At 52.2% G+C, this 19,643-nt stretch overlaps 1 protein-coding gene across 4 annotated transcripts in view; it reads left to right on the forward strand.

The window, feature by feature from the left end:
* The window catches only part of NRBP2 (nuclear receptor binding protein 2), a 76,846-nt gene that overhangs the window by 25,189 nt on the left and 32,014 nt on the right, over positions 1–19,643 (forward strand). For 3 of the 4 annotated variants that reach the window (XR_007772497.1, XM_050939396.1, XM_050939394.1), the window contains exons 2-9: positions 3,526–3,648; positions 4,077–4,178; positions 4,496–4,585; positions 6,480–6,520; positions 6,613–6,707; positions 9,498–9,521; positions 15,162–15,245; positions 15,506–15,561. Coding sequence is in view for 3 of the 4 variants with exons in the window: in XM_050939396.1 (XP_050795353.1) it covers positions 3,526–3,648; positions 4,077–4,178; positions 4,496–4,585; positions 6,480–6,520; positions 6,613–6,707; positions 9,498–9,521; positions 15,162–15,245; positions 15,506–15,561 (615 nt within the window). In the remaining variant the exon portion in view is untranslated. The remainder of the gene's footprint in view (positions 1–3,525; positions 3,649–4,076; positions 4,179–4,495; positions 4,586–6,479; positions 6,521–6,612; positions 6,708–9,497; positions 9,522–15,161; positions 15,246–15,505; positions 15,562–19,643) is intronic. The other variant, XM_050939395.1, reaches the window with a different exon arrangement.

Genomic DNA, 19,643 nt, shown 5'->3' on the forward strand with positions numbered 1-19,643 from the left:
CTAGAGAGCCAGAGAGCACAGCCACTCCGGGTCAGAGCCCCAGAGATCCCACAGAAATGATGAGCTGTATGCCATTCTAAACGGTGCCCATGCAACAACCTCACCCATTGCTTCCCTCCTCCCCCAACCCTTCTGGGCTACCATGGCAATGTCCCCCCATTTGTGTGATGAAGTAATAAAGAATGCAGGAATAAGAAACACTGAGTTTTTAGTGAGATAAAATGAGGGGGAGGCAGCCTCCAGCTGCTATGATAGTCCAGGCAGGACATTAAAGGGTGGGGGGGAGATGAGCGCAGCCTCCAGCTGCTATGATAGTCCAGGGAGTACAGAATCTTCTTCAGACATGAAGAGGGAGGGGGGCTGATGGAGCTTAGCCTCCAGCTGCTATGATGAGGACAGTTACCAAGCCGCCTGTACCGTCTACCGGGATGACCGGGAGTCATTCCCATTTTTACCGAGGCCAGCCAGGAGCGCTCCTGGGCTGATGATGACCATGGATACCCGTCATTTTGCACCATCTGCCACCGGGAAGGGGATGCTGGTGTTCAGCGCTGCAGCACCCTATCTACCAGCAGCATGCAGTAGACATAGGAAGACATTGAAAAAAGGCGAGAAATGATTTTTTTTCCCTTTTCTTTTTTTGGGGGGGAAGGGTGTAAATAGATGACATACACCCTGAAACACCCAAGAAAATGTTTTTGACCCTTCAGGCATTGGGAGCTCAGCCAAGAATGCAAATGCTTTTTGGAGACTGCGGGGACTGCGTGATAGCTGGAGTCCTCAGTCCCCCTCCCTCCCTCCATGAGCCTCCATTTGTTTCTTTGGCTTTCCATTATGCTTGTCACGCAGCACTGTGATGTGTCCCTGCTATGGACTCTGTCTATCGTAGCCTGGAGATTTTTTCAAATGCTTTGTCATTTCATCTTCTGGAACGGAGCTCTGATAGAACAGATTTGTTTCCCCATACAGCAGTCAGATCCAGTATCTCCCGTACGGTCCATGTTGGAGCTCTTTTTGGATTTGGGACTGCATCGCCACCTGTGCTGTTCAGAGCTCCATGCTGGGCAAACAGGAAATGAAATTCAAAAGTTTGCGGGGCTTTTCCTGTCTACCTGGCCAATGCATCTGAGTTCAGATTGCTTTCCAGAGCGGTCACAATGGTGTACTGTGGGATACCGCCCGGAGGCCAATACCGTCGAATTGCTGCCATACTAACTCTAATCCGACATGGCAATACCGACTTCAGCGCTACTCCCCTCGTCGGGGAGGAGTACAGAAATCCGTTTAAAGAACCCTTTATATTGATATAAAGGGCTTTGTTGTGTGGACGGATGCAGGGTTAATTCAGTTTAACACTGCTAAATTAGGTTTAAATGTGTAGTGTAGACCAGGCCTTAGGGAGAGGCCACACCTCCTAGCTGGGACACCTGCCCTGCTCCTTTTACTTTCCCAGGGGTCTGGCATTTGAGCCCCTGGCTTAACGAGGTCATTTCAGGTGCAGGTGACCCCTCATTTGGGACAGGTTAAGCACAGTTTTGCTCCCCTTTATTCAGACAGCAAAGGCAACCACATTGATGTCAGCATTTCACTACCCCTGCATCAGCACTAAAGCGATTTGTAACCCAACACCAGCCAAAGTTGATCACTTTGAGCAACACCGCTCTCTCTGCTGGATATCAAACCAGGGTAGGTGTGTTCATGTAAATACAGTTTGCTCCTGAAGTCTCTCCCCTTCCCAGCTAGCTGTCAGGGGAGAACTCCTTCAGACCCTGCCTACACTGGGATGAGAGCAGAGCCAGCCCTAGTGTGACAGGCCCCGTCGCTGAGGGAGAGCTGCCTGCTAGGATGCAGGCAGAGCCAGACCCATATTTGCTTTCTGAGCCCAAGTTGCGAACAGCCTCTGTTAGGATCCCCAAAGCTGCTCAAGCTGCACTGGCCAGGAAGAGGTGTGGAGGGGTCGGGAATACTGGGAGATTCCTTCCCCCGCAGATGGAAGCTGCATGGTATGAGTCTGGGTGGCTCCTGTTGAACAGCTCCTCACCACCTCCCTTCGTTACTTCCAGGCATGGTCCCCATTGTCTTGGAGTCACTTGCTCTGTGTTTATTCCTCCCAGGTTCAAATGTATGAATGAACATGGCCCCTCGAGTGAGTCAGAGGAGGTGCTGGCATTGTGGCGCACCCCTAGACAGAGCATCCTGCCCATTCCCCCTATTGCTCCCACCCGAACCCCTGTGACTCCCCAGGGAGCTCACCCTCTGTGATCACCCAGAGTGCCCAGCGGGGAGCAGGGGCTGAGCTTCCAAGTGAGCTCTAGCTGCTGTTGGAGAAAGTGAGATTAGATAAAGTCAGCTCAGGCCCAGAGGGCACTGCCTGTCCATGCACGCTCTGTCCTTCCCCTGACAGCTTTTGGAGCCGCTATGCAGTGCTCTCCCGTGCCCCTTGCCTGCTGCCTGTGGGCTGAGGAGGAAGCTGACCTTGGGATCAGGCTGACTGGCAGCATTCCTGGGTTTCTGTACTGGTCTTTGTGTAGAACACGTGAAGCCTGTGAGACCCCAGGGGATAACAGTGTCCCTTTGTCTGCCTGTAGCAGGAGCTGGGCCATGGGCTGCCTGCCCAGCTCCATCGTCCCTTCCTAATGAGTTCCTGGGACTGCTGTGTCATTCCTTCTTCTGTGCCTGCATCTCCCTCTGCAGGGGACAGGTGGGCCAGAGGTTGCACCTGGGCTGTGGCTGTAGCCCCTGGGCTCTGGCAGCCCCCCGGGCTGTGGCTGTAGCCCCCAGGCTGTGGCTGTAGCCCCTGGGCTCTGGCAGCCCCCTGGGCTGTGGCTGTAGCCCCCGGGCTGTGGCTGTAGCCCCTGGGGCTCTGGCAGCCCCCTGGGCTGTGGTCCCTGGGCTCTGGCAGCCCCCCGGGCAGTGGCTGTAGCCCCCAGTCTGTGGCTGTAGCCCCTGGGCTGTGGCTGTAGCCCCTGGGCTCTGGCAGCCCCCCGGGCTGTGGCTGTAGCCCCCAGGCTGTGGCTGTAACCCCTGGGCTCTGGCAGCCCCCCAGGCTGTGGCTGTAACCCCCAGGCTGTGGCTGTAGCGCCTGGGCTGTGGCTGTAGCCCCTGGGCTCTGACAGCCCCCCGGGCTGTGGCTGTAGCCCCCAGGCTGTGGCTGTAGCCCCTGGGCTCTGGCAGTAGCCACCCCCCCCGGCTTGTGGCCAGAGAGGCCCTAGCAACAGGGACACTGTGTTCAGCCACTGGAGGTAGAAGAACAAATCCATTTGACATCTGGGAGCCAGAGCAGCTGCACCACCACTGCTGCCATGTGCGGGAAAAGGAGCCGGAAGCTGGCTGGGAATGCACAAGATTCCTGTACTGCCAGGCTTGGCCGGCTGCATCCTTCCCCTGGCCTGAACGTGACCTGTGAGCTCCCCCATCCCCTCTCAGCCGCTCTCCCTGCCAGCTGGCCAGACGCTGTGGGCCTGCAGGCCTGGCTGGACTCAACCCGAGCCAGCGCCTGTTGCTATCCGTGTGTGTGCCTTGCAGGTGAACCAGGGGAACATGCCTGGAATCCAGAGCACCTTCCTGGCCATGGACACGGAGGAGGGCGTAGAGGTGGTGTGGAATGAGCTGCACTTCACAGACAAGAAGGCCTTCAAGGCCCACGAGGTGAGTGGCTCCTTCCTGCTCCCATGCCCTGTGGGGACACAGCTGGCTGGAAAAGCTCCCTCCTCCACTACCCAGTTCCCTGAAACCCCAGACCTGCAGCTCCCTGCTGGCCTACAGCTCAGGTTCCTGCTGCCTGTACCTTCTCCTTGAAATGTTGCTCATCTCCTCCCCTTAAAGACTGCCCTGCCGCCCGTAACATCAGAGATCACTCCCCCATGTCTCCTGCACGCTCAGAGACAGTCTCCTGTCGCTCTTCCCCTTATCCCTTGCAGACGGCCCCACAGTACCCCATGCACCCTCTGATAGGTCCTGATGTTCCCTGCACCCCCAGACTGCTCCCCTGTAGCTCACTCCCCATCATGGCCTCTTACCCATCCCCGACATGCCAGCTGATGCCCCCCCTTGCTCACCTTGCCCTCTGCCCACAGGAGAAGATCAAGACCATGTTTGAGCAGCTGGTGGTTGTGGATCACCCCAATATTGTGAAGTTACATAAATATTGGCTGGATGTGAAGGACTCCAAGGCCCGGGTAAGGGGGTGCCAGGACACAAGCAAAGGGGAGGTGCCCCAGAGCGGGGATGCCAGTGTCCACCAAAAGGGGATCCTGACTCAGGTGTCTCTCCTCCTCCCCCTTCCCAGAGGTGCACAGAAATCCAGTTCTGGTTCTTGCTCTCTTCCCTGGGCAGTGCTGCACCAAGGGGTGCAGCTTTTAAGCCCTGTGTCAGATAGAGGGCCCTGGGTGCCTAATATTGGCGCAGACCCAGGAGACCCCAGCTGGGCTGCAGAGAGGGCTGTTCTGACTCCCTGGGGCAATGGCTGAGCTGACACCTCCCTCTCCCTCCCCAGGTGATCTTCATCACAGAATACGTGTCCTCGGGGAGCCTGAAACAGTTCCTGAAGAAAACCAAGAAAAACCACAAGGCCATGAACGCTCGGGTAGGATTCCTCACCCTGTCTGGGAGGGTCTGTAACGGGTAGGTAGCTTAGCGCCCCAGCCATGGCAGGTAGCTTAGCGCACCAGGCCCCTGAAGCGAAGAGCCTCTCTGTGGAACAGGCATCAGGTACAGATGGGCATATAGGTGTAAGTTGTGAGTAGCACAAACCCTCTGCTTGGTGCTGGGGGTGGCAGCTTGATCAGAATTGGAGACTAAGAGCAGAACTTCCCTTGGGGCGTCTGGGGATAGGAACATCCAGGGGTCCCTAAGCACAGCCTGTGGCTCTCATCAGTGTGAAGTCTTTGGACCCAAGGCTGGGTGCATTACTGTCCAACCTAAGCAAGGTCTAACCATAAAAGCCAGGACTCTGACAACCCACAGCTAACTCTGGCACCTCCTAGAGCAGACTCAGCAACCCCAGGGTCATGTTGTAGGGAGGGGACTCTCGATCAGGAGCCTTCCCATGGAGAAACAACAAGGAGTCCTTGTGGCACCTTAGAGACTAACAAATTTATTTGGGCATAAGCTTTTGTGGGCTAGAGCCCACTTCATCAGATGCATGAAGTGGAAAATACAGGAGCAGGTATAAATACATGAAAGGATGGGAGTTGCCTTACCTAGTGTGAGGTCAGTCTAATGAGACAATTCACTTAACAGCAGGATACCAAGGGAAGAAAGATAACTTAAACATTCAAAAAACAGTAGGAGAAGGGTTCAGTCTCCCTGGACACTCAATAACAGACTTAAAAGTGGCAATTCTTCAACAAAAAAACTTCAAAAACAGACTCCAACGTGAAACTGCAGAACTGGAATTAATTTGCAAACTGGACACCATCAGATTAGGCCTGAATAAAGACTGGGAGTGGTTGGATCATTACAAAATCTAAACCTATTTTCCCCAGTACTAATTTCCCCCTACTGTTACTCACATTTTCTTGTCAACTGTCTGAAATGGGCCACTCTTGTTACCACTTCAAAAGTTATTTTTCCTCTCTTGGTATCCTGCTGTTAAGTGAATTGTCTCGTTAGACTGACTTTACACTCGGTGAGGCAACTCCCATCCTTTCATGTATTTATACCTGCTCCTGTGTTTTCCACTTCATGTGTCTGATGAAGAGGGTTTTAGCCCACGAAAGCTTATGCCCAAATACATTTGTTAGTTTCTAAGGTGCCACAAGGACTCACTGTTGTTTTTGCTGATACAGACTAACATGGCTACCACTCTGAAACCTGTTCCCATGGGGACAGCTTTATACTTCAGGAGAGGGAAGAGGTCTCCTCCAATCCTTCAAATCTGAACAATGGGCTTGTGGTTATGGCACTGGCTTGAAACACAGGCACCCTGGGTTCTCTTTCCCTCTGTGACAATGGCTTGTTTTATGAGCATGGGCAAGTCTCTTGCCTCTGTGCCTCAGTTCCTGACCTGTGACATGGAGGTAATACCTCCCTAGCGGTTAGGATAAATCCACTGGGGTCTGTGATGCTCCGGTGATGGGGCTAAAGAAGAACCAAGTCACGTGGGTTTTAAGCCACTTGTTTTCTCTGAGTTTTCCCAGGCCCCCAGTTCCTCTGAGTAAGAATCATGGACTGCCAGATTCTTAGCCTAGCTCGTATTTATTCAGATAGCAGCTGCAGGGGAGACTAATATGGCCCATCTGTGTGCTCTGGCCTTCTGCTTGATACAGGCCTTCTCCAAAGGGACCAGGTCTGGGACCCTGCTGCTAGCGAGTGATCCCTCCCTGGGGGAGGAGGGGCCCGGGGGCCTGGCACAGGGGATGTTCACACAAAGCCCTGCGGAGCAGATTGTAGGGAATGATCCTGCTCTGCTCTCTGGGGACTAGACAGGCTGTGATGGGGCTTCCCTATCTGACAGGATGCTCTGATCTCTCCTCTAGGCCTGGAAGCGCTGGTGCACACAGATCCTCTCCGCTCTCAGGTGAGCCTCCTCTCTCCCTGTGTGTTGTCTGCCTTGCCACTTGGTGCCCAGCAGGCTGGTAACGCTTCGGGGGGGCTCTGATCTTCCCACAGCTTCCTGCATTCCTGCGATCCACCCATCATCCATGGCAACCTGACAAGTGACACCGTCTTCATCCAGCACAATGGCCTCATAAAGATTGGCTCAGGTACTGGGAAGAGGGCCCCTTCCCAACCTCTGCTGCCAGAGTGAATGGTCAGTGTGGAGAGGCTTCTCCCAGCTAAGAGAGGTGAACTCAGGGGGTTGAGTGGGTGGCTCTGGTGCACGTCTGCCCCCGTGGCTACTTCACCGCTCTGGCCTCTTGCCAGACTTCCTAGTCCAGGGCAGGGCCCCAGGGCTTACTCTCCCTGGACCTGACCAGCTCCTGTTCTCCCTAGCGAGTGCCTGTAGGCCCCTTCTCTGCAGCCTCCTTCTTTCTCTGCCCCCCCCTTCCCAGCCAGCAAAACAGACTTAGCTGGGTGGTCCCTAGCTGCTACCAACTCCAGTTACTAAATACCTAGATGTTTGTATTCTCTCATTCTGCCCCTTTCTAAAGCTACCCCCACACTTCCTGATATTTGTACTTAATAACCTCATGTAACTTCTTTCCATAAGCCACTGACATTTTTCAGAAGGCTTTTCCTTTTCTTTCTCAAAGCCCTGGTGTACCATAACAGGTGATCAGCTGTTTCCTCTCCCTTCCCGTGCTCCCATAGTCCATCTTTGTGTTTCATGTATTCGAAAAAGATTTTTGTTTAAACCAGAATGGCCAGTTAGTGCCCTAAACAAAATTACTTCATTTGTCCTGCTCAGACCCTGAGGCGTGTTGTTATCCTCCACTCTAGGGCACAAAAGCCTTTTTTCCCCATTGATCCAAATTTTTGGCCATTTCTCTTTTATATTTTCCTGTCCTAAATTTTCAAATTCCTGTTTATTCAAGGGTATTTCTGTGGCAACCCTTCCATTTTTTACCACATTTGTAGCTCTTTTGTCTGCCATTTCATCCCATTACCTCGACATGCACGGGGATCCCACCTAATGCTATATGGTGCATGTCATTTCATTGATTGAATCACTTCTACATACGGAGGCACCCTTCTTATTCCCTAAGGCTTGATACTTCTTCAGAAAAAATGACTGTTGCTGCTGGATGTACAAATTAACGCTAGCCTTATTGCTACTAGTCCCTCTGTCATGGCAGCTATAAAATCAGATATTCTTTTATATATACTAATTCCTAATTCTGGTTCACAATATGCTGTCTCTCCTCTTCCTGCTTTTTTTGAGGTGGAGGGGATGATCTATCTGCGTACATTGGGCAAGAACATAAGAATAGCCATAGTGAGTCAGACAAATGGTCCATATAGCCCAGTATCTTCTCTTTTGACAGTGGCTAGTGCCAGATGCTTCAGAGGGAGTGAACAGAACAATTTATCAAGTGATCCATTCCCTGTGGTACAGTCCCAACTTCTGGCAGTCAGAGGTTTAGGAACCCCATAGCATGGGGTTGTATCCATGCCCATCTTGGCTAATAGCCATTGATGGACCCATCCTCCAAGAGCTTATCTAATTCTCTTTTGAACCCAGTTATACTTTTGGCCTTCACAACATCCCCTAGCAATGAGTTCCACAGCTTGACTGTGTGGTGTGTGAAGAAATACTTTTTTGTTTGTTTTAAACCAGCTGCCTATTCATTTCACTGGGTGACCCCATGTTCTTGTGTTATGTGAAGGGTAAATAACACTTCTTTGTTCATTTTGATTTTATAGACCTCAATTGTATCCCACTGGTTGGTAGGGGAACCTGGGCCCACCCACAGCTCCAGGTTCCAGCCCTGGGACTCTCTGACTAGCAATCCAGGCCTGTTCAGTCTCAGTCCTTGTTGCTGTTTCCCTGAGCTCCTTCCTATCACACCTCTCTATCTCCTGGTCTATCTCGGGGTTTGCCATTGCAGCTTCCCTTGCTCCCTGTGGCCTCTTGCCAGATTCTCTAGTCCAGTGTTTCTCATCTTTTTGTGCTGGCGACCCCCTGTGGAATTTTAAAAAATCATGACCCCCCACTAGAAAAAATTGCAACCCACCACCTTAAGCATGAGGCTTCGTGCTTCAGCCTTGTGGGGCATGGGGCTGAAACATGTAAATTAGCTTTGCGGGGGCCCCTGTGGCATGGGGCCCCAGGCAATTGCCCTGCTTCCTAGCCTCTAATGCCAGCCCTGCTTGTGACACCCCCCCCCCAACCTGTCCTGAGACTCTCAGGCTCCCCGGTGGAGAAACACTGCTCTAGTCCAAGGCATGAGGCCAGGGCTAACTCTCCCCTGGACTTCCCCCTAGTCCCTGACCAACTCCCTTTCTGCAGCTGCCTCTTGCTCCCACATCAGCTTAATAATCCTGTCCCAGCTCCTCCTCAGCTGGGCTTCATCTCCAGCTAGGCTTTACCAGGCCCTGGTGCCCCTCCAGGGAGGCACAGCATGTGAGGTAAATTGGTCTTTTCTGGCTTGTGTGAGGTGAAGACTCCGTCACAGGTGACCCACAGGGAGCTAGGTCCAGGGGGACCTCTGGCCCCGGTGGGAGGAGGGGGGTGGTGACCAGCAGGGAGCCGGGTGGGTGGGTGGGTGCATGAGGTGTTTTGTAGGCAGGTGTGTTAGATGGCTCTGGCCCTGGTGGTGGTGGGAGCGTGACCCATAGGCAGCTGGGTGGCTGGCTGGCTCTGGCCCGGGTGGTTGAGGGGGGTGTCCCTCAGGCAGCTGGGTGGCTGGCTGGCTCTGGCCTGAGTGGGCGAGGGGAGTGATCTGCAGGCAGGGTGGGTGGCTGGCTCTGGCCTGGGCGGGTGAGGGGGGTGACCTGCAGGCATCTGGGTGCATCACTGAATGCTGTGGTTTGGAGTTAACATCTCCCTTCCACCTGTCTCCCTCCCGCCATCTCTCTGCTGTTCCTGGTCTGGTCCTGCTCCCGCCCTGCAGTCTGGCACAGGGTATTTGCAAATGGTGAGTGTCTCCCTTGTCATCTCTCCTAGCCTCTCCATCCCTTCGGCTTTAGATCCTGAGTGTCTCTCTCCTGACCCCACGGTAGGGCATGTTGGATTATTCTCAAGGGCCAGAAGAGTTAGAGGTGTTTATGAACTTTTTCACTGTCCAACATGAAAATAGTGATATTCAGGTTCGGGGGAAGAGTTCTACGGAGACTTTGGTTTTACTCGGTTCCTTGCCAAACACCCCAAAGTGTTCATTCTAAAGCTGAATGTTTATTTGATCAAATACAAGAAAGAACAAGAAATTTAAACAAGCATTTCATATTGAAGCTGAAATTGAGTGATGATGCAAAACAATCAAAAAGTCTCTCTCCTTTTGGGAGTAAAATATCAGAGCGTCTTATTTCCAGAATAATCTTTCCTCGATGAATGGAGGGGCTAACTTTACTCTGTCCAGATGTGAGAAGGGTATGCACTTCCCCTGTTTCTAACAGACAGACTGATACAAGTTGGAGGAGAGGTAGGAAAGGGAGGTTGTGGAAGCTTCTTTGCTGGAGGTTTTTTGTGTCTGCAATAGCTTAAACCCAACAAATGCTGCACTGTGGCAGGGGGTTAGACTGGATGACCCTTGCGGTTCCTTCTAACCCTAGCGTTCTATATGATTCTATGATAGCAAAGACAGGGTGGGGGGGATTCGGCTTTTGTTGATGTCTGTTGAACACGGGCCTGCTGGTCAGCCATGGGTGGACCACAGAGCCTGGTGCTTGGACCTTGCTTCCCACTCCAGTCAGAAAGGTTATTTGGTTGGGTCTTTTCTTCCTAGCCAAGGCAGGCTGGTGGGCAGGTCATTGCATGGTGCCAACGCACTGCTGTGGCTTTCAGGGGCTGGTGAGCTGCTGAGAGAGGGAGATGGGATGTGGGGGGGAGGGGAGCAGAAAGTCACCTGATAGGAAGGGAACCGAGCAGGAGCTCTCCTGCCTTTGGGTGCTGGCAACTGGGTGTCCCCCAAGGGGCTGAGTGTGGGCGTCATGGAGCCCTGATGACTTTCAGACCTCACAGTGAAAAACAAAGTTCCTAGAACCAGAGCAAGGCCTGGTGGCCTCCCTTGCGGAAGGACGCCTTTCAGGCTGCTCTGTCCATCTGGGCTGGGCTCAGGGAAGGTGAGCTGAGACTAGGGTTACCCTGCGTCCAGGGGTTCCCAGACACCACCTCTTTTTGGATCCTCCGTCCTCTGGCTGGGTGGATTTTTCAGGTAAAAGACAATGTCTGTGGTTTTTGCAAGCAGACATTGCAGCTCAGAAAGAGACGTTCCAGAGGCGGCTCTAGCTTTTTCGCCGCCCCAAGCATGGCAGACAGGCTGCCTTCGGTGGCTTGCCTGTGGGAGGTCCACGGTCCCATGGATTCAGCGGCTTCCCTGCGGGACCTCTGCTGGTCCCGCAGCTTCGATGTACCCGCCACTGAATTGCTGCCAAATCCGCAGGACTGGCGAACCTCCCGCAGGCAAGCCGCCGAAGGCAGCCTGACTGCCGCCCTCGCAGGGACTGGCAGGGCACACCCATGGCTTGCTGACCCAGGCACGTGCTTGGAGCGCTGGTGCCTGGAGCTGCCGCTGGCCATCTCCATACCCCAATTGGTCCCTCCCCTGCAGCCGCAGCTGCCAGATCCCACCCAGGCCCAGCCCAGCCCTGGGGAGGGGGAAAGGCCCGAAGGGAGGCAGTGACTGATGAGCTGGTGCTGTGTCCCAGGCCTGTGCCAGCCGCCCTGCCACCGTGACAGGGAATGACACTGCCCCCAACCTTGAGAGTGAGGCCCCAGGTACCCCTTCAGCATCCCCCAGGTACCCCCTCCCACACCCCCCCAAATACTCCCTCCCAGTACACACACCCCTCCATCCCCCCCCAATACCCCCTCCAGCATTCCCCAGGTACCCCCTCCAACCCTCCCAAATAGCCCCTTCTAGTACACACACACCCTTCCAGCACCCCCCAAATAACCCCTCTGACACTTCCCAAATACTCCCTCCAAGAACACACACACACCCCTCCAGCATGCCCCAAATACCCCTTCTGGCACCCCCCTAACTAGCCCCTCCCAGTACACACACACCCCTCCAGCACCCCCCAAATACCCCCTCCCAGTACACACACACCCCTCCAGCACCCCCCAAATACCCCCTCCGGCACCCTGGCAAATGCCCCCTCCTAGTACACACAGCCCTTGGTTCCCTCCCCCCCATGGCTTTTTGGGAACCTGAACTATAGAAACCCTAGGTGAGACAAGATGAACTGGGATACAAGATGGGATGAGAGATAAGGAGGTTTTTTTTTCAAAGTCTCCTTTTAAGAACCTACCCCCCCAAAAGGGCAAAAGGGGGCAGCATAGCCCATCCCCTCATTATTTTGTCCCCCAATTAGGCCTAATATCCACCACACCAATTTTGGTTCATCAATTTCTGGCTCCACTTCCTCTGTTGTTAGCAAGCTGAGTTCAACAGCCGTTGAATCATATCAGAGGGTCCTTTTTGCTTGGACTAATCCAGTTTCTCTTGCACTTGTTCATATCATTCATTTGTTGAAAACAACTTGACTTGTTTTCCATGGTTAACTTCCAAGTAGATAAAAAGTGAGGGGTGTGACATTCCCCTCTGGTGTTATCTGGGCCGGTGATCGGCTGGGTCACTCCGATCCTTGACTCTGGGAGGCAGCCTTACCCTGCTCTGCTGTGAGAACCCCCTCCTGGGCTGGTCACACACAGCCTCTGGCATGTCAGCTGCTCCTTGGATTGTGGACACTAGCCAATATCTCCGGTCCCAGAAACAATCCTAGGAACCTCCGTCTTGCAGTGTCCAGTTAATGCCCGTTGGACGCTGCAAGCTTATATAAGTTCGTCAATTTAATAGAGAAATTGATCTGTACCAGGCTTGTTATCCCAAGGGGAGTCTCTGCCACACTTCAAACCAAACGCACTGCTTCAGGGAGAATAAACACACAGATTTATTAACTGTAAAGCTAGATTTTAAGTGATTATAAATCAAAGCACAACAAGTCAGATTTGGTCAAATGAAATAAAAGCAAAGCACATTCTAAGCTGATCTTAACACTTTCAATGTCCTTACAAACTTAGATGCTTCTCACCTCAGGCTGGCTGGTTGCTCTTCACCCAGGCTCTCCCCTTTGATCAGCGCTTTGAAGTTTCTAGTGTAGACATAGGCTGAGTCTCTCCAACCAAGGTTGAGCAATTCCCCTGTTGTGGCCTCATGCAGGTGAGTCATTACATTGTAGCTCCCTTGCTGGACGACAGCTTCCATCCCACCATCAACCTCAGCCTGGCCCAATCTACACAGGAGAGCCACTTCCTAGACACCACGGTACAAATAAGTGACGGTCACATTGACACCACCCTATACCAAAACCCCCCCGACCACTAGGCCTATCGTCATGCCTCCAGCTTCCATCCCGGACACACCACACGATCCATCATCTACAGCCAAGCGCTGAGGTACAACCGCATTTGCTCCAACCCCTCAGACAGAGAACAACACCTATAAGATCTTCACCAAGCATTCTCAAAACTGTGATACCCCCATGAGGAAATAAGGAAACAAATTAACAGAGCCAGACGTGTACCCAGAAGCCTCCTGCTGCAAGACAAGCCCAAGAAAGAAACCAACAGAACTCTACTGGCCATCACCTACACTCCTCAACTAAAACCTCTCCAACACATCATCAGTGATCTACAACCCATCCTGGACAACGATCCCTCGCTTTCACAGGCCATAGTAACTCTAACCCAGGAACCAATCCCTGCAACAAACCTCAATGCCAACTCTGCCCACATATCTAAACCAGTAACACCATCACAGGACCTAACCAAATCAGCCACATCACCGGGTTCATTCACTTGCACATCCACCAACGTAATATACGCCATCATGTGCCAGCAATGCCCCTCTGCTATGTACATCGGCCAAACTGGACAGTCCCTATGTAACAGGATAAATGGACACAAGTCAGATATTAGGAATGGCAATATACAAAAACCTGTAGGAGAACACTTCAATCTCCCCGGACACAAAATAGCAGATTTAAAGGTAGCCATCCTACAGCAAAAAAACTTCAGGAAAGAGAAACTGCTGAGCTTCAGAGTAGTAGCCGTGTTAGTCTGTATCCGTAAAAAGAATAGGAGTACTTGTGGCACCTTAGAGACTAACAAATTTATTGTAGCATAAGCTTCCATGGGTTACAGCTCACTTCGTTGGATGCATGTAGTGGGAAATACAGAAGAAAGATATATATATGCACAGGGAACATGAAACAATGGGGGAGGGATAGCTCAGTGGTTTGAGCATTGACCTGCTAAACCCAGAATTGTGAGTTCAATCCTTGGGGGGCCACTTAGGGATCTGGGGCAAAATCAGTACTTGGTCCTGCTAGTAAAGACAGGGGGCTAGACTTAATGACCTTTCAGGGTCCCTTCCAGTTCTAGGAGATATCTCCATTAATTTATTTATTATTTAATTTATTAGCATGCACATTTTAAGGAGAGTGATCAGTTAAGGTGAGCTGTTGTCAGCAGGAGAGAAAATAGTGATAATGAAAATGGCCCATTTCCAGCACTTGACAAGGAGATATAAAGAACTGTATCTGAGACCATCAGCTCAGGATTGAACAAGGACTGTGAATGGCTAGCCAACTACAAAAGCAGTTTCTCCTCCCTTGGTGTTCACACATTAACTGCTAGAACAGGGCCTCATCCTCCCTGATTGAACTAACCTCATTATCTCTAGCCTGATTCTTGCCTGCATATTTATACCTTCCTCTGGAAATTTCCACTACATTCATCTGACGAAGTGGGTATTCACCCACAAAAGTTTATGCTTCAATACATCTGTTAGTCTATAAGGTGCCACAGGACTCTTTGTCGCTTTTTGCTGGACAATGGGTGTTGATGGTTGGTTGACACCCCGCCCAAGTGTTGGCTACATTCCTTGCTGTTGCCTCTGGGGAGCTAATATCTGGCTGATTCCCCCAACTTACAGCATGTTCTAGTGACAACTATACTACACAATTATCATAACTTCATATGCGTTAATGATATACATATATGGATGGAGAACTGACTTTCAGCAGATCATAACCTTTCCCTTGATACCTTACAAGGCATGCTTTATATGTAAGATCAGAACTATATGAAAATGAGGAATATGGGGGTGACAGCACGCTCCCCCAAGGATAGAATGTCACAGTGGGCTATTGTGACATTTTATGAACTGGCATGTACCTTTTGCATTTGATCTTACAATTGGGATTAAGTGTTTAGTTCCATTAAGCACAACAGACACTAGGGGCCTGTGCTGATACTGTGTGGAAGGAGATCTCTGAAGGCCTTTGGGGAAGATCATCTTCCCTCTGAGAGTTGGTTTTCCGGTCAGGGACCTTTCTGCCCCTGCAGATACAGGAGAGGAATCTCTCTAAGGGAGCAGGAGCTGTGGGGGCTCTGACTACCTGGGAGCTGGGCAGGCTGCAGTTCGGAGCAAATGCAGAGATCCCTGCAGTCTCCTGTTCTCTCCCTGGATCTAGGTCTTTGAACACAGCCTGGGGGACAAGCTGTGGGCTAGGGGGTTTCTGACTCTGAATGCTCTGTCCCCCTCATGCAGCCATCCCTGACGATCTCCGAAGCCCCATCAGGATTGAGAGAGACGAGCAGCGCAATTTGCATTTCTTCCCCCCAGAGTATGGCCGTAAGTTCGGCTCCCTCCTGCGGTGGGAGGGAAGAGGGGTGGCATAGAGTAGGTATTGGGGAGGGGCATGGGGCAGGTGTGTAGGGTGGAAAAGGGGGCCATGGGGCAGATGCATGGGGGAGGTGTAAATGGGGAAGATGCGGGGGGCATGGTGATGCATAGGGCAGAGCGGGGTATGTATGTGGCATAGGGCAGGTGTGTATTGGGGTGTTCCCAGTATTGGTCATGGCTTAGAACACCAGTCTGGTTTGGTTTTGCAGATGTAGCTGACGGGACAGCTGTGGACATTTTCTCCTTTGGAATGTGCGCCCTGGAGGTAGGAGCCAGGAGACCCCACTACGGATTCCAGGAACTCCCCGAAGGGTTGTCTCCCTTGGGGCTTGAGGCAGGGTGAATTCATTCCCCTGACCCTGCAGGAGCAAGGGGATCTCAGCTCAGCCAAGGAGCTCCCTGCCGAATGGAGTCTGGGTGCCCTCCACTTGCCCCTGTGAGGGCAGCTCTAGACCCTCTCTTCTCCGATGAAGGCTCTGCGGACCTGCCATTCCCCATTGCTGTGATGGAGGCTCCGCTCCTGGGGTGACCATTTCTTCCTGCCCCAGCTACCCTCTCTGGGGAGCGGTGGGAGAACTAGCTCCACCCACTTATGACTCCCATTCCCAGAATGAGAAGCCTCCCTTAGCCATCTCTGTCCAGACTGAACCCGCCTCTTGCTGAGGCCCTGCCTGACCTGAGGGCACAGTTGATACCGGTCTTTTCCCTTAGGGCCTGTTACACACATGGGTGTGAGGTTTCCCTTGGCCAGTGGGAGAAGCTGCTCACAAGGGGGACTTGCACTGCTGCCCTCCCCAGGGGATGTGTCCAGGGAGTGTCTATCCACTGCTGCCTGTACTGGTGAGCTCGGGGCCCCAGGGAGCAGGGCTGCCAGTCCCTCCCTCTGCAGCCCCATCCCCTGACACCAGCCCCTCTGGGCAGGACCCACAGGCCAGTTTCAGGAATGGATTGAGTACTTCATCTTCCCCACAATGGGTTGGAGAGAGGCCCTCATAGACTCATAGGTCAGAAGGAGCCCTGAGTGGAAATAGTATCAGAGGGGTAGTATCCACAAAAACAACGAGGAGTCCAGTGCACCTTAAAGACGAACAGATTTATTTGGGCATAAGTTTTCGTGGCTAAAAAACCCACTTCTTCAGATGCATGGAGTGAAAATGACAGATGCAGGCATTATATACTGACACATGAAGAGAAGGGAGTTACCCTATAAGTGGAGAACCAGTGCTGACAGGGCCTATTAAATCAGGGTGGATGTGGTCCACTCCCAATAATGGATGAGGAGGTGTCAATACCAAGAGAGGGAAAATTGCTTTTGTAGTGAGCCAGCCTCTCCCACTACCCATTCAAGCCCAAATTAATGGTGTTAAGTTTGCAAATGAATTTTAGCTCTGCAGTTTCTCTTTGAAGTCTGTTTTTGAAGATTTTTGTTGAAGAATGGCTACTTTTAAATGTGTTATCGAATGTCCAGGGAGAATGAAGTGCTCTCCTACTGACTTTTGTGTGTTACCATTCCTGATGTCTGATTTGTGTCCATTTGTTCTTTTACGTAGAGACTGTCCAGTTTAACCAATGTACATGCAGTGGGGCATTGCTAGCATGTGATGGCATATATCACATTAGTAGATGTGCAGGTGAATGAGCCCCTGATGGTGTGGCTAATGTGATTGGGTCCTCTGATGGTGTCGCTAGAATAGATATGGGAACATAGTAGGCAATGGGGTTTGTTACAGGAACTGGTTCCTGGGTTAGTGTTCTGTGGTGTGGTGTGCAGTTGCTGGTGAGTATTTGGTTCAGGTTGGAGGGCTGTCTGTAAGCAAGGACTGGCCCGTCTCCCAAGGTCTGTGAGAGTGAGGGATTGTTTTCCAGGATAGGTTGTAGATTGTTGATGATGTGCTGGAGAGGTTTTAGCTGAGGGCTGTATGTGATGGCCAGTGGTGTTATTTTCGTTGTTGGGCCTGTCCTGTAGTAGGTGACTTCTGGGTAACCATCTCGCTCTGTCAGTCTGTTTCCTCACTTCCCCAGGTGCGTATTGTAGTTTTAAGAATGCTTGATAAAGATCTTGTAGGTGTTTGTCTCTGTCTGAGGGATTGGAGCAAATTTGGTTGTATCTTAGGGCTTGGCTGTAGACAATGGATCGTACGACGTGTCCTGGATGAAGGCTAGAGGCATATAGGTAAGTATAGCGGTCAGTAGGTTTCTGGTATAGAGTGGTGTTTATGTGACTATCACTTATTTGCACTGTAGTGTCCGGGAAGTGGATCTCTTGTGTGGATTGGTCCAGCCTGAGGTTGATGGTGGGGTGGAAATTGTTGAAATCCAGGTGGAATTCCTCAAGGGCCTTCTTCCCGTGGATCCATATGATGAAGATGTCATCAATGTAGTACAAACAGAGGAGGGGCACTGGGGGATGAGAGCTGAGGAAGCCATAGGTGGCAGGTTTGTAGAAATTGTGGTGGTGCCCAGAACCCGCCACCCTAAACTCCGCCCCCTACCTGCCTAAGGCTCTGGGAGGGGGGTTGGGTGGGGGGAGGAGGTCTGGGGTGCAGGTCCTGGGCTGGGGATTAGGGTGCAGGAGGGGTGCAGGGTGAAGGCTCTTGGATGGAATTTGGGTGCTGGGTGCAGGCTCCGGGCTGAGGAAGGGGGTGAGTGTGCAGGAAGGGGTGAGAGGTGAAGGTTCTGGGATGGAGTTTGGGGGTGAGAGGGGGTGCAAAGGGAGGGGTGCAAAGTGAGAAGGTGCAGGCTTTGGGAGGGAGTTTGGGGGCAGGAGGGGGTGTGTGGGAAGGGGGGAGTTTGGGAATAGGGAGGGGAGCAGGGGTGAGGACTATGGGGATGAGGATGAGGGGGCTCAGGGCTTGGGCGGAAGATTAGGGTGTGGGGGGATGAGGGTTGGGGCTGAGGATGAAGGGTTCCTGATGCAGAAGGGGGCTCAGGGCTGGGGCAGAGGATTAGGGTGTGGGGGGATGAGGGCTGGGGATGAGGGGTTTGGGGCGTTGGAGAGGCTCAGGGCTAGGGTGGAAGGGCAGGGTAAGGGTAGCCTGCCCTGCCATTAGCAGATGGGGGGCACTAGGACCCTGGGGCAGCAGGAGCAGGGCTTCTCATAGGAATGTCCTACACCGGCAGCACAAGCACGGGAGAGGCGTGCGCCGATCTCTTCCAGGCAGGGAAGTGGCGGGGCAAGAGGGAGACCCATGGGGGCTGGGGCCTGCTCCAGGCAGGGCTGGGGGAGAGACCCAGCTCCAAATATTGGTGGAGCAGAGCCCCCAGTCCTGAATATTGCTGGAGCTCGGGCACCACGAAAGAATATAACCCGCTGCCTATGGAGGAGGCATTGTTCTAAGTCAGCCATAAAAATGTTGGCATACTGTGGGGCCAGGCGAGGACCCATAGCACTGCCACTGACTTGAAGGTATAAGTTGTCCCCAAATCTGAAATAGTTGTGAGTGAGGACAAAGTCACAAAGCTCAGCCACCAGGTGTGCCGTGGTCTCATCAGGGATACTGTTCCTGACAGCTTGTAATCCATTCTCGTGTGGAATATTGGTGTAAAGAGCTTCTGCATCCAGGGTGGCCAGGATGGTGTTTTCAGGAAGATCACCAATGGATTGTAGTTTCCTCAGGAAGTTGATGGTGTCTCGAAGATAGCTAGGAGTGCTGGTAGCATAGAGTCTGAGGTGACAGTCCAAATAGATAATCCTGCCGTTAGGGTGCCAATGCCTAGATGATGGGGCATCCAGGGTTTCCAGGTTTATGGATCTTGGGTAGCAGATAAAATACTCCTGGTCAGGGCTCTAGCGGTGTATCTGTGTAGATTTGTTCCTGTGCTATAGCAGGGAGTTTCTTGAGCAGATAGTGCAGTTCTTCGAGATGTGTTGCTCATATCGATTCCAATTAGGTCTGCGCACTCCGCGTGCACATTCGCTGGAAGATTTTTACCCTAGCAACACTTAGTGGGTTGGCTGGGCACCCCCTGGAGTGTGAGGATAAGATTGTGGAGTCCTCAGAGATTATAGAAATGGGGCCCCACGGGGATTTTTAACAAGAGATATTTATTAGTAGTTTGAAGTTTTAAAATTCTCAGTGCAGTGGCGCCACTAGGGCGTCAGATATATACCCCTGCTGACCCAACGGCCCTTCAGTTCCTTCTTACTGCCCGTCTTGGTCGTTGGAACAGTGGAGTGCAGTTTTACTGACCTCCACCTCCCTAGCTACTCATAGTTCTCTCGTTATTTTTTTGTGTATATAGTTCAAAGTTATATAGTTATAGTTAATTTTTATCGTTCACAGTTAGTGTTATAGTTAAGAGGGGTTCAGGGATTTGCTCCTTCCCCGCACCCGGTGCCGGGGCCCA

This window comes from Gopherus flavomarginatus, chromosome 2 (genome assembly GCF_025201925.1).
Source record: "Gopherus flavomarginatus isolate rGopFla2 chromosome 2, rGopFla2.mat.asm, whole genome shotgun sequence".
NCBI lineage: Eukaryota > Metazoa > Chordata > Testudines > Testudinidae > Gopherus > Gopherus flavomarginatus.